General features: G+C 39.3%; 1 protein-coding gene across 1 annotated transcript; it reads right to left on the bottom strand.

Annotated features, from left to right (window-relative positions):
* Positions 1–556: 556 nt before the first annotated feature.
* On the bottom strand, positions 557–12,928 carry LOC117425142 (RING finger and SPRY domain-containing protein 1-like). The gene is made up of 15 exons (XM_034041841.3): positions 12,623–12,928; positions 11,212–11,733; positions 8,920–8,972; positions 7,847–7,959; positions 7,441–7,567; positions 7,139–7,197; positions 6,814–6,880; positions 6,440–6,571; positions 5,967–6,082; positions 5,504–5,647; positions 4,155–4,266; positions 3,775–3,877; positions 3,235–3,387; positions 2,715–2,819; positions 557–1,913 (listed from the first exon to the last, which is right to left on the bottom strand). The coding sequence occupies exons 2-15, from the start codon at positions 11,559–11,561 to the stop codon at positions 1,817–1,819; spliced, it is 1,731 nt and encodes a 576-aa protein (XP_033897732.2). The 5' UTR covers positions 11,562–11,733; positions 12,623–12,928; the 3' UTR covers positions 557–1,816.
* Positions 12,929–13,801: the final 873 nt, after the last annotated feature.

The raw sequence follows: 13,801 nt of genomic DNA, 5'->3' as shown, positions 1-13,801 counted from the left end.
AGAAAGAGAGAAGAAATATTTCCTTCAGGAGTGTGTATAAAAGAACAGAGGGCTGCTATGTTTCTGAAGTTAACAGCCTTTGTGGAATACAAAGCTTATGACTGAGTTAACAGAAGGTACACTTTTGTGGATTTCCATACTTTTCATAACCATAATGGCAGTTACTCAAGAATAGCATTTCTAGCTGTAGGTACTTTAAAGCCTTGGCTATCACTCCTTTGAACCACCAGGTAGCCGTCAATGGAAAAATGGGGTGTAGAGGATTTTCAGGGCTTGCCATACAAAATGCTTTAGAGAAAAATAGATGACGAATTAAACGTTAGGCAACTCCTTGCATGTGAATACATTATGCCTACATTGTGACCACAAAGACAGATGTCAGTTTCGTGGTTAACAGTATGCAAACGTGTTGCCAACAAAAGTAATTTGATCACAATGAATTCAATATAACCGGATAAACTAGTTGACTAATAAGACAAACGCATTTGTGATTTCTTGTATGTTTTAGTCGGTAAACTTAACACTTAAAAGAAGAGACAGACAAGAACTACAGATATATTCAAATATCTTTTATTTTTTGAAAACAATATCTATACATCAGTACATATTTTTCCAATATCTTTCTGACAATGACACCAGGACTTTGCTTCTGCATAAGTCCTGTAAATAATATTGTTTAACAAAAGAAAAAAAAAGAAGGAAAAAAGTATCTTTGAAAAGAATAATCATAGTTTAATTATAATCCAGTTTTCAGGGTTCCATTTGGAGCAGGAACACATTTTTCATTTGATAACAAACTTACTGTTTATTTTATTAAATAAATAATTCAATGTCTTGCTATTCACAGAATGTGGTTCTAAATATGGACAGCAACATTTTAATACAAAACATCACAAACCAAAAGAAGAATACCAATCAACACCTTTTTTTTTCATTTGGAAAAAAATAAAAAGATGCCCTCTGATCTTTGGAATACTTATAACTTATCTGTGTATTCTAGACCTTAGAGTAACCTGGCACTGTCAAGACGATTCTGCTTTGAAAGTTGTTGGGTTTTTTTTGGGCTGTTAATTAATGAATCACTCACCCGAACTTAAAGAATCAGCTGTATAATACTATTCAAGCTATAAGCAGCTTGCAATAAAGCATTGACCATGTTGCTTTTGTGCCCTCATAAGAAGAGCCAAGGAATGTTGTCTGATCATTTAATGCCTTCTCTGTCCTACTTCCAGTGTAAACTTTAACAGTTCATCCAGCCAAAATAAGAAACCTGTTTTTGCTAGTTCTGTTTAAAGTTGAACTCCCTTATAAAATACTTACTTTCAGATAAAAACGCTTGTCTTTTTGCTCCTGTTGACATTTTATTATGGTCAAGGTAAAAAAAAATAAAAACAAAAGGGCTGACGGATTCAGCATCCTTTGTCTTTTCACTGCTGTTGTGACGATTCACATTCTGTGAATTCACCGATATGAATTACAAAAGCAGTGCCACACAAGGGTCACATTTCAACTAGAATAAAAATCCATGTATTGTTATTTAAAACAAGTCATGTATAAGGGAGATCAACTTTAATTACCACCAAGAAAGTTGTCTTGATAAATCATCAATGTATAGTGACAGACCCAACGGAGGGACGTTTTCTTATTTTTGAAAGTTAACATGATCTTGGCCGTTGTTCAGGTTAACTTATAGTTAATCTTTAGGTGCCATCACACAGCACAATACACTAAAAGTTTTGTCTGTTTACAATTTAAGTTTCTGTTTTTTCACCCTCATTGGCCAGTGACAAAGAGGAGGCCTGTGGCTGCCCTAGTGTCAGGAAACATGGGCGATCAGCGCGACTCTGGTCTTTATGTCTTGTCGACACAATGGGCAGGTCTCCAGGAGTAAGGCACACTCCATACACATACCACTGCAGGGGAAAATAAATAAATAAAACATTACATTTGGAATGTATTAATCCATACAGATTTACAGAGTGTTCAATTGTGAGTTTCTATATTTCATTCTAGGAGTGAGATGCTATTGAGCAAAGAGGACCGAATTCAATTTTGATATGTAGTGCAGATAGTCAATGAGGTGTAGCCGACCAATTTAACAGAGAACACCCTAATCAGTGTAATTCATGATATTTCCTATAGTGCCTGACTTACAGGACACCCATAATTAGAAAACAGAATACTGCTGAAATATGTTCAGAAATATTTGAGACAATTAAACTTTTTTTTTTTTTTTAAGCTGTGTATACAAGGGGTGAAATGCATGGAACAACATCAGTGTTAGTTTCTCAAACTAAAAACGAAGGGATATTGTTTTCTTCATTTAACTTGAAATTATGTCTAAAGCAACCCCAACACATTACAGCAGCATCATGATTTCATGCTTCTTGAAAACAAACCTGATGATCTTTCCATATGGATAATTACTTTGGGGGGAAAAAAAAAATAGTACCTCCTTTAAAATGATCATCATTTGACCATTTTTGAAAACTGAAAAGAATACTGTAACTGAAGCAGGAATTCAACCCACTGCCTTTGCTGTCCTAACATTCACGGTGAAGAAACATCAGATAGTCTCTTGGTAGATGCGTTATACCTAGTGCTTTACTGTACCCAAGACCATTTACAAAACTAGAACTGCTTAGCCACACTTAACCTGGAACTAAATTATAAATCAGCACATAAATAAACAATGATGGGAATCTGTAGCATACCTATGACCGCATGGCTTGAGTTCTGTGTCTGCCATCTTGTCACAGCACAGTGTACAGCAGTTGTCTCGAATGCTCACTTGTTTCAGCAGAGCCAATCGTCTGTGTCTTAAATAGAAAAACACCATTCAACTTCAGATTTCGTTTGTGTTTCCAATATAGTTTTTTTTTTCTAATATGCAATCCTATCTTTCACTTGGAATACACATTTGAAACCCAAGACGCATAAAATGTCATGTCAGTAAAAGCCTCAGTTTGTAATTAAATACTCGACTCATCCAAGCTGGCATCTACACTGTGATAGAGGCATTAAAAATGCACACGTATAAAGTAGTAGAAACAAATATTATATACCGTTTCTGCAGTGGGGCACATACTCCATACAGACTATGAAAAGACTTGAAACCGGGATATTTGAACAATGCTTCTGAATTAAAACTACAAGCTAATAATCAAGTTGACAAATGTTCTGGCTAATGCTTTCATCAATGTGTTCTGAAGTTACAGATGCAGATGTTTTTACCTTGGCAGTATAATCTTTTCGTCAGATGCAAGAGAGGCATAGTCGTTGAAGGTGCTAAATTTAACAGGTGGTTGATATCTGAAGGGTTTTGCCCCGAAGTTGAACTCACACTGCTGGTAAGACATAAAACTTGCTGCAGCAAAAAAGCCAGATCTGTCAGGAGAACAAACAAAGCAAATAAAAATAAGGATGCTTTTTTATTTTATTTTTTTTAATCTGTTGAATTGGTTGTAAAAACTGCAATACCTTTGGCAATTGAGGCACAGCTGGACTGCCAAACATTAATATGGTTTCAGAGAAAATTATTGATATAATCAAATGAACACATTCATACAGAGAAGACATATGAACATTCATTTTTGCATAGATTAGCGTGCCAAAATGAATTTCCTTTTGGGGAAGTTGACTGGGCCTTACAAACAAATCTCCTTGTGTTCTTTCAAAGCAATCAAAAGTAAATGATCTGAAGTGAATAGAAAAAGTGGTCATATCTCCAGTCAGTTCGGTCTTCATAACCTAATGTTTTATTAATGTACTTACGTGGCTGATGAGAAGACTTGTTTCTCTGGGGGAAGCTGGTTTCCATTTAAATAAAAAACCATCTGCTTCTTACTTAAGTCTAATAGAAATCCTATCGTATCACCTAAGGGGAGTAAAAAGGTCAATATTAATGTCTAAAACCTGGGAAAACTGCAATTCCTCCTCAATTTAATAGGGCCATTTATTTATTTATTTTTATAAAAAAAAGAAGTGCCAGGCAACCAAGACAATAATATAATTTAATAATACATAATTAAGTTTCATGATTAGTGTGGGTAATTAGAACTGCTAAATTGGGCAACACATGAATTAGCATAAACAGCCTGACGCCATTTAATCCTAACATATGTTACCTTAAAAGCTCAATGTAACATTCTTACCTTCCTTCCAGCATGTGTGCGAATGTGGTTTACTTCTGGCATTGTACCAAATCAGCTGCCGGCAGCCATCGTACGCACAGGAGTACTCATCATCACCGATACCATAACCCTCCTGTGAAAGAAATATGTTCACGTTACTGGTGCAACACAGTATTTGGCCACCAGGTGGTAGCAAACATTAAATAAATAATCCAAATTTGAAATCAGGTATTAAGCAGCACCACAGAAGGGCTCCCGAGTGGCGCATCCAGTAAAGGCACTGCGTGGAGTGCAGGATGTGCCCTATAGCCAGGAGATCGCAGGTTCGAATCCAGGCTATGTCATTCCCGCCCGTGACCGGGGGTTCCTATGGGGCGGCGCACAATTGGCCGAGTGCCGCCCAGGTAGGGAGGGCTTAGGTCGGCAGGGAAATCCTGCTGGTCTGTAGTAGAGCCACTCAGATCTGTGTTGTCCTCCAGCACTATAGGTCTGGTGGCTTTGCTGTGGACCCGCAGTGCGAAAAACGACAGATTGGTAGGAACACGTTTTGGAGGATGCGTGTTTCAGCCTCCACGTTTCAGCCTCCGTTTCCCCGAGACGCTGGGGGATTGCAGAGGTGAACCAGGATAAAAATAATAAATGGGCATTCCAAATTGGGGAGAAAACCGGGGTAAAAACCATTGGCGACAACTACATTTTTAAAAATAGAAAAATAAATAAAATTTAAAAAAGCAGCATCACTGTAAAGTAACTTTTTCCATCGAAGATAAAGAATCATATAACTTACCGTAAAGCCTACTGATTCAATTGCAAAATGTCCCTTTTGTGTTAAACAATAACAGCTGTTACTGAAACTCAAAATCAGTTCAATCTGGTGTTTCATGACTATATGTGCATTCAGACTGGACGGCTCCCTCAGCCCCACCAACCCAGATGATGGTCCCTTCAAGGTTTATAGAGTACAGAGCTTGGACAGGATTGCCACTGCTTGTGCAATCGCTGCACTAACTAGAGAGGACTTCTAAAAGTACCTTTCATGGTATTTCCCAGATAACCAGTGAAGCATCCCACATTTAAACTTTTCCTTAGATGGCCACAGCTATGCTTTCCAACCCTGGTTCCTGCCTGACTGTGGGAAGCAGAATGCATAAATTCTGCAAAGGTTTGGCAGGAGAAGGAGGAATTAATATGAGAATGCGGACAGTCCTGTGGAATGAGAGGGACCAAGATTTTTTTTTGTTTGTTCTAGCAGTAGAAAAATAAAATTAATATAAAAAACACTTCAGGTCTATGCATATTGTTTTAGGCAATTAGTCGCAATGACACGTACAGTGCTTTCAAAAGTATGGCAGAGTATTATAGATACTTACATGATTAAGAAATTTACTGTCTTTGGTCGCCCAACCAATCTGCATTACACCTGAAGTAACAACGGTAACTTCATAGTACCAGACACCAGAATCCACACAGAACGTACACCGCACACTTTCAAATGAAGAGGCATCACAGCGGGCCTGGAGTAATAAAGGGAACAGAACAAACACAATGCAAATTATCACCAACAAGCAAGTACCAAATACTGCATTCCATTACAAGCAACACATTTTTCACGTGTCACTATTAAATACTACACGTTACAATTATGCAAGAAGATGCGCTTTTAATATACAAAACAAATACTCACTATGAAAAAAAGCTATTATATATATATATATATATTATAATATATATATATCCCCCACCCCTTTTGAGAAATTGCACCAACCACAATTTAGAGAAAAAAAGCATTGAAAATACCCCGACTACCCACGTTTAATAAGTAAAAGACCCTACCTCCATCCCACTCGGTGAGATTTTGAGGTACTCGCTGACATCGTTGCTATTCAACATGGCGTTAATGTTGTTAAGGTTCACCTTCTCATATGTGAACTGACGTCCCTCTTTCAGAACTGACAAAAAAAAAAAAAAAACAGAACATAACGCAGCTGTAGAAAATGCGCAAGAACCACAAGAAGCTGCAACTCTGTTACGAATGATTTCTCAATTCTTACAACACTGAAGAGCAAGCAATATTAGCCGAGAACAAGACCTGGAATACACAAGAACTACATTTCATGAATAGAGAAAGGCTTTGTATTAATCATTACAATGTAATGCACCAAATGCTCTACATAGTGAAACCAGGAGTGGATCAAACTGCTATGTAATGGGAGTCTGATTTCCATCACTGTATACTCAAAACTAGCCCTGGGGGTTATGAAGGATTGAAACTCTTGAATGGACAGACAGCTTTTCAAATATCTTACAGAGATTGTCTAAGCTCCACTGTGCACAGAATCCAACCTGTCGTTTCAGTGAGTCAGTGTGGTTTGCCCAGGTCTCCAATATCATTAGCCGGTTGCTGATAGATGACTCAGACACAGTCAACTTATTTTCACCTACAATTACAAAAGCAGCATTAAAATGGTGGCTGTTTTTCATATTAAGCTGTGTTAACACCACATTAAAAAAAGACTCAGGAAAGAAAATTGGGATTAAGAGGAAAGAGAGAAAACAATTCTAAAATAAAAAGTTATGAAGTGCTAGGATTCAAATGCATTGTTTTGGTTTCTGTAATAATTCCCCATGCAGTTCACGATTATTTACAGGTCAAAAGGATCAAAGGAATAATTGGACTTACTTGTTTGTGCAAATTTTTCAAGTGCAATGAGAGCAAAAAGCATCACTGTCGGGTGTGACTCTGAACTCTGGGAGGGGGAAACAAGCATGTTAATCTCATTCACAATCCTTCCAAATATAAAACAACAAATATGGGGGGCAGTATCGCAGAAAAGTTACAATATTCACTCGTATTCAGGAGCTTAAATAGAAACTCATCTCCTGAAATCTGCATACAACAGTTTTTTGTTGTATGCAGTCTATATATCATATGTATCCTACGCTGTGGTAAACTGGGAGATAATTTTAAGTTTCAGTAGCTATCTAAACCATGTTTCAGTACTCACCAAACTTTCCAATAAATACTCCAAAGTCCCGGGGCTTAGAAGACCTATGCTAGCAGGACCTACAACAAAATTACAGAGCTTGAATTAGTCAAAAAATGGGTATACATAACAGGCACATTTCAAATATATAATGTTTTATATACGGTCTTAGCACCTCTGTACAGTGGGGACATATTTTTTATTTTAATGTATACTTTTAAAAATCATTTTTCAGGAGTGTGGTATTTTATGGCGAGCGTCTGCATTTTTAGTATCAGTTTTCTAATGAGCCATCCAGGTGCACTTTGCTTTCAGGTCCATACCTGCTAGTTTTTCTGCTAAGCATCCCAGAACTGCCGTAGTGTTGCGATGTTTGGCAGGACTGGAAGCGTCCTGACACGCCACAGCTCCACTCAGATTCAGCATTTCAGAAAGCTTCTGTAATGCATCCTAAAAAACAAACATGTTACAAACTATTAAATAAAAGCAGTCAGGCTGTGACACGGTGTGTGTCCGTCCCCACCACCCACAACACATCTAACCAAAGTGTGTCATGCTTCATCATCCGATGAATCTGCATTTGTTACTTGCATCGCTAGCAACATAATTTGAATGCTGTTATAAAACAAGCCGTGAATGCTGAAACAAGACAACAACTCAGATGCTTGTGCTGGAATTGACGACATCTGCTTGCTTTATTTAAGAGGACTGTTTACTGCCATGACTTACTTTGGTTGGCAGTGGGCACTCGTCAAGCAGTAGAGTTATAACAGCTGGTCCCAGTGGATCTTCTAATGGAATCACCCTGATCAAAGACTGGACAACTTCCAGCCAGCCCTCATCTGTGAACAAAAAAGCGGAGGGAATGTGAGAGTGGGAACGCTCCAGCTGGACCCAGTTCAAAACTTGGGAAAAAATGCTTTAGCAGCGGCCCTTCAGGAACTGGTATGTAAACGGATACAGGGTCAGCATTAAGATGCACCACAGATTCAGCAAACATCTTCTCAGGGCTCAGCTGCATTACAAACACACCCAGACGTCTGGAACCAGGGGCTGCAAACTGATATTTATCTCCCTGGAGGTTTTCTAAAGGATGGTGTTGACAGAAAGAGAGAATAAGGGCGTGGTTATGTGTTGCTGAAATCCTGAACTGTCTTAACACGCTACAGTAGATAAAACACTTTTTGAGCATTTATTTAATTGAAGAACCACTTGTTTTTAGGTGGTTCGGGGTTGCAGCGGTCTAAGGCACCCTGTACACTAGTCTGCACGCAACAAACCCATACATCTCTCCTCTGGAACCAGTGGATCTGCAGACTAAAGAAGAGGACAACTGCTTCACGGGCCTCAGGCTGAACCAATCAAGATCTTCTGCTGCCACAATAAGAAACTTCCAACTATCATTTCTAGCTGTTTGTCTTAATGTTGCATGTGGTGACAGTTCAAACCTATTGTAGGGACTCAGTGATTGCACTACTGAAGCTGGAGACAGGGCTCCTCTTGTTCTGTGAAAGATGCTATATATTTAAGTGTTTTAAGTAAATTTTTCAATCCATTGTAAGTATTATGCGGTTCAACTTTAGATACTCTGTCACAGTACTTTTCCTACCAGTCAGGAACAGAGGTAGCCAACCAGTCCTGTATGTGCTCTGCTTCAAGTCCTGCCCAATACTTTAAAGACAAACTAAGTTAACCTTGAGTAGTGCAAGGTTAGTGCTCATCGGGGTTTGTGAAGAACCGTAAAACGTGTATTTTTCTTGGTAAAAAGCATTAACATTCAAGAATAAACTACTGTTAGTTACCTGTTTCGGCCATTTCATGTAAAGTGATCATGGAATATGGTGGCTCCTGGTCACTAAAACAAAGCAGAAAGAAAAACTGTGTAAGTGTAACAGAGACAAACATATTCTTACTAACAACTCATCATCATTATTCAGTAATGAGGTTTGAAAGTACAAAACAAACACAGTGATGATTACTAATGCACATGAACTTTTGGACACCACTGGTATTCTTTGGCTCCCTAATTAGAGCAGATCCATTCGTCACTCTTGAACATCCATCAGTAAATACAGCTCCTGCTTACACACAACCTTCCCTCAAGACCCCAATGCAGACGTTTACAAGCAACTTATCTATTGAAAAAAAAAAAAAAAATATATATATATATATATATATATATATATATTAGCTCAAAGAGCCAGCTGCCCAACGTTTCGATATGTTGTACATATCTTTCTCAAGGGAGCCTGTGTTTGAATCAAAACATTGGAGGTATTTATAGGTTTTTGACGGCATGACAACTACTTGTTATTGTTTACATTTATTGTACATATAAAATCTTATTCTGCACAAATTCAGAACACAAGCAATTGTTTTGAAAATAAGGTTCGAACAGAAAAAAAAAAAAGAAAATCTCTTGCAATTGGCAAGATTTCTGAAATAGTTAAGCCTTTTCTGAACCCTGTGTCCTAGCAACAGGTCTTTCAGTCCGTCTTATGCTTTATAATGGTGGGTGGATCAAGGTACATTTTGCTGTTTTTTTTTTTTGTTTTTTTTTTAACACTTACAATGTACAATTCTTCTGAGATATGTCAGGACATTCTGCCAATTTCAGATTTGCTCACTCAACATTGCATTCTGAATTTAGTATGACGCACACATAATGAAATTATGTAAAATTATGTTTCTGTTACTAATTAACACAAAATATAGGCACTGTCACCAGCCAACACCAATAGGAACACATTATTATACATCACCAAACAAGTATGCAAAAAAAATTCCCAGACAATAACAGACTTGCTAATTAAAGCTTTCTACATTTCATTTACTGAAGCCACAAAGGAGCAATACTGCAAGCCTACAAATCAGAAACCTAAAACGTTGGCCAAAACAAACAAACTAGCATAGCAAAGCAATTAGATGCAGACTGGAGAAAGTAACATTGATTTATTCATCTTTATTTATTTATTTATTGTTTTTAAACCAGAAACACTGATATACTTAAATTGCAAAAAAGAATGCAATTCTGTACAGTGATGAATCAAGTCATTATACTAGTCTTTAAAGTTGATTAAAGGTTAACAGTTGCTAATCCTTTGAACCTTTCCAAAGAGGTCCAGGCTGTATTCATGGGTTTCTACTATCAATGGTTTGCCAACTTGATGACAATACAAATAACAGCTCCCTGCTCCTGGGGGTCCATTAAGTGATAAAAACCAGGGGTAGCAACCGCGGTTCTTCCAGATCAGGTCTTTGTTCCTATTTTTTTATTTTTTTATTATTAATATTTTTTTAGTTAGTAGTCGCCATTTGATTTTTACCCCATTTTTCTCACAATTTGAAATAGCAAACTGTATTATTTTTAGGCTCAGCTCACCGCTACCACCCCTGCACTGACTCAGGAGAGGCGACGACGAACACATGCTGTTCTCCGAAGTGTGTGCCGTCAGCCGACCACTTTTTTTCACTCTGTAGGCCCACCATGCAGCCATCTCAGAGCTACAGCTACAGCTCTGGGCAGCTTACAGGCAAGCCGGCAGGCGCCTGGCCAGTCTACAAGGATCGCTGGTGCACGGTGAGCCGAGGACACCCTGGCCAACCTAAGCCCTCCCCACCCAGGAGACGCTCGGCCAACTGTGCGCCGCCCCTTGGGAGCTCTTGTCCATGGTCGGCAGTGGAATAGCTTGGACTCGAACCGGCGACCTCCAGGCTATAGGGCCCCCCTCCCTCCCTCCATCCCTCCATCCATCCATCCATCCAAACAACAGTAGATCTAAGTCCTGCAGCCATTCTTTATTGAAGTCAGTGTGATGTTCACCCACAGGGGTGATTCAGTGACTTCCTCAGTAACATCATAATAAAATACAGTGGAAAGAGGTCTGTGTTAAAGCAGGTTTGCAAGTTTAAGCGCAGCAGCAGTATTCAGATCTGCCGCAGCAGTAATTAAAACAGACTACTTGGGAACAACAGATGGTCATCCACAACAGGTTTAAAATTATCGTGTGTGCCTGAATCCATTCTGAAGGCAGCCGGTCAACATTATCAGACAGATTGTCTTCCTACACCAGGCTGTACTCTATGTTACTTACTTATCAACTAGTGTCCTGATGACAGCCAGTGTATCCAGCACCAGCCCGTCCACATTTTGTTTCTTTCTCCTGGGTTCATGTGGTCCTCGGCCACGCCTGGGTGGTCTAACAGGGTCCCGCGGCCGGCTTCGCACCTCTGGCTCTGTGGCAGTGTTCTCCACTTGCCGGAGCTGGTTGGGGGGAGCTGTGTCGTCCTCGGCTTCACTGTCCTCTCGGCAAATGCAGTTGTTTCCCATGGTCCCGGCTGCAGAAGTTTCCCAAAACCTTAGAAAGTGCAGCTCTAGAGTCAACAGCAAACCTCGTGCAAGGCTCCTACTGGCATAGAACACAATCCAAGTGGCTATGATCATTTAGAAGGTTTAAGAAACCATCTCTTGGCAATCCGGAACGGTACGGCGATCATCCTGGCATAATCCTTAAGCAGCAGCAGGAGGAGGGGAGGGTACCGTGCAATCGGAGATGCAGAATCAAGCATCATCAGCCAAGCTCTTCATCAGCAGCTAGCTACTCAAACTCTTTCACCTAATATACAAGAGAGACAGTTTTTAGTTTTGGTTTGCAGTTGCATACAGACACGCTCAAAGACACGGACACCTTTGTAGATGTCTCAAGGGTTCCATCATACTGGTTAAAAGGTGTAAATAGTTTATTGCAAAATTAGGCTTGTAATTAATAAGCTTTGTAGGTGTTTAGTGTAAAATGTAATCAGTATAATAGAATCTGGAAAACAAGGCGATTCAGTCTTTTTTTGCGTTTACAAATCCGGCATACCCCCCACCTCTTTTCTTCTGTTTGTTTATTTATTTTATTAATTTGGCTAGATTGAGCATACAATGACGATTATGTTTTATTAAGTACCAGTGACAGTATGTTGTCCCTGACGAATAACAATAAAGCTACTTTCCTACTGTTAATCACATAACTGAACTAGAAATCATGCACTTCCTCGCAATTGTTTATTATTTTACGTCTGCTGTTAGCAGTTTTGTTTACAGCCTACTGTATATCAAACCCATAGCACCTGAGGTCTAGGTACAGTACTCCATCCCCCGTTGTAAAGCGAATATTAGTACCATTACTGTCTGTATCGGCTGATATTGAGAAACTACAGTAACTAAAACAAAGACAGAGTTTCCAAGTCTTACCGTTTCGTTTTTATTTTAAAATGTATACATCTGGATCGGTACATCTGGATTGAAACAACACAATACACACGGCTTAGTAAGCTAGGACAGCTGAGAGCAACAAAGCTTAGTGCTCAAAACAGTCGTATTCACCCTGTTAGCGTGTAAAATATAAATACATTATCATTATTATTATCATCCTCATCATAAAATAAAAATGACCCACGAATCTTGAAAAAAGACACAATATGAGCAGCTAACGGACCGACGTTTACACCCACACTTACCCGGCAAAGAGCTCAGATCCCCAGCGATCGCTGCGCACTCCAGCCCAGGGATGGATTTAAAAACAGGCCTCCACAGGCTCCTCGGCATAGACTCTGGGAATGTGTCAATCGTATCCTGACACGACAGCGGCAACGTTTAAGCAATGTGCCGGTCGTCTCGTTCTTTTTAACCTTCCTTTGTTGTATGCCGATATACTACATACGTCACATTTCCGAAAAGCCAAAGCAAGACTCCTTTCCTGGGCTTCGGAAGCGGCGGTGGTGGAGGAGTGAATGGCGATGACGTCACTTTCGGAACTGCTCCTCATCTCGGCCTCGCTCCCTGCTGAGATTCCTCCTAGCAACACGGATCTTGGAAAACAAAACCCCTTCAGGACCTGGGCCGGCTATATCAGGGACTGCTTTGGCGATGGGGAATGCATTGTGCATATTTAAACACGGTCTACTGTTATGAATGATGGTGTCCATTTAGAAAGCTCAGTACTGTAATATCCGACACGGATGTCAATAGAACATTTGGGATTTCAGTGTCATTAAAAATAAGGAATGTAAAAATGTGTGTGACATGCATACACACTCCTTTAGGTTTGTATATTTTCTCAATAACTTGTGCTAAAGAATGTCCAAATCAAGTTTAGTCACAAATGGACAATCTGTTGTCTGGATATGTAAAGGACAGACAGTAATGTGAAATCCATATTAAATAGATTAATGCTCAAAAAGTCATGGTAAAACTAAAAAAAACAAACAAACAAACATTGCATTCAATTTCACACTGGAAACAGAACTGGTTTGGGTTGCATACTCTTTCGGATGAGACCTAAAACCGGGGTCCTATTGTAGAGACTGCAGCAGCAGCAGTTGTGATGCGTAGTTCACCCCCAAGTCTGTGTAAGTCACTTTGGATAAAAGCGCCTGCTGAATGACTAAATAATAATAATTACCACCCTAGTGACTGCCATCTGCAGTGTTTTTACTTCCGGCCCACTGGTCAAAGGCTTTGGTTCATTTGTATGGATATCTTTGTTTTCTCCTGTATATCTGTCAATAGTTTAATGGCAGAACCCAGCAACAAGGGCAACATGCCTGAATAAATCCAACATGTCTAGCAGTGAGAGAAAGCGAGGGATAACCACATAGTTAGATGTCCCTTGTATTGTGTAGTGTATTAGTGTGGTA

This window comes from Acipenser ruthenus, chromosome 20, assembly GCF_902713425.1.
Source record: "Acipenser ruthenus chromosome 20, fAciRut3.2 maternal haplotype, whole genome shotgun sequence".
Classification (NCBI taxonomy): Eukaryota; Metazoa; Chordata; class Actinopteri; order Acipenseriformes; family Acipenseridae; genus Acipenser; species Acipenser ruthenus.
This window is presented reverse-complemented; position numbering and strand designations above follow the sequence as displayed.

Coding starts and splice junctions, on each gene's coding strand:
- LOC117425142 (XM_034041841.3), bottom strand. CDS start 11,561: ATGATCATAGCCACTTGGATTGTGTTCTATGCCAGTAGGAGCCTTGCA. Junction 5,648..5,966: donor TCTCACCGAGTGGGATGGAG/GTAGGGTCTTTT, acceptor TTATTACTCCAG/GCCCGCTGTGATGCCTCTTC. Junction 4,267..5,503: donor ACAGTAAATTTCTTAATCAT/GTAAGTATCTAT, acceptor TTTCTTTCACAG/GAGGGTTATGGTATCGGTGA.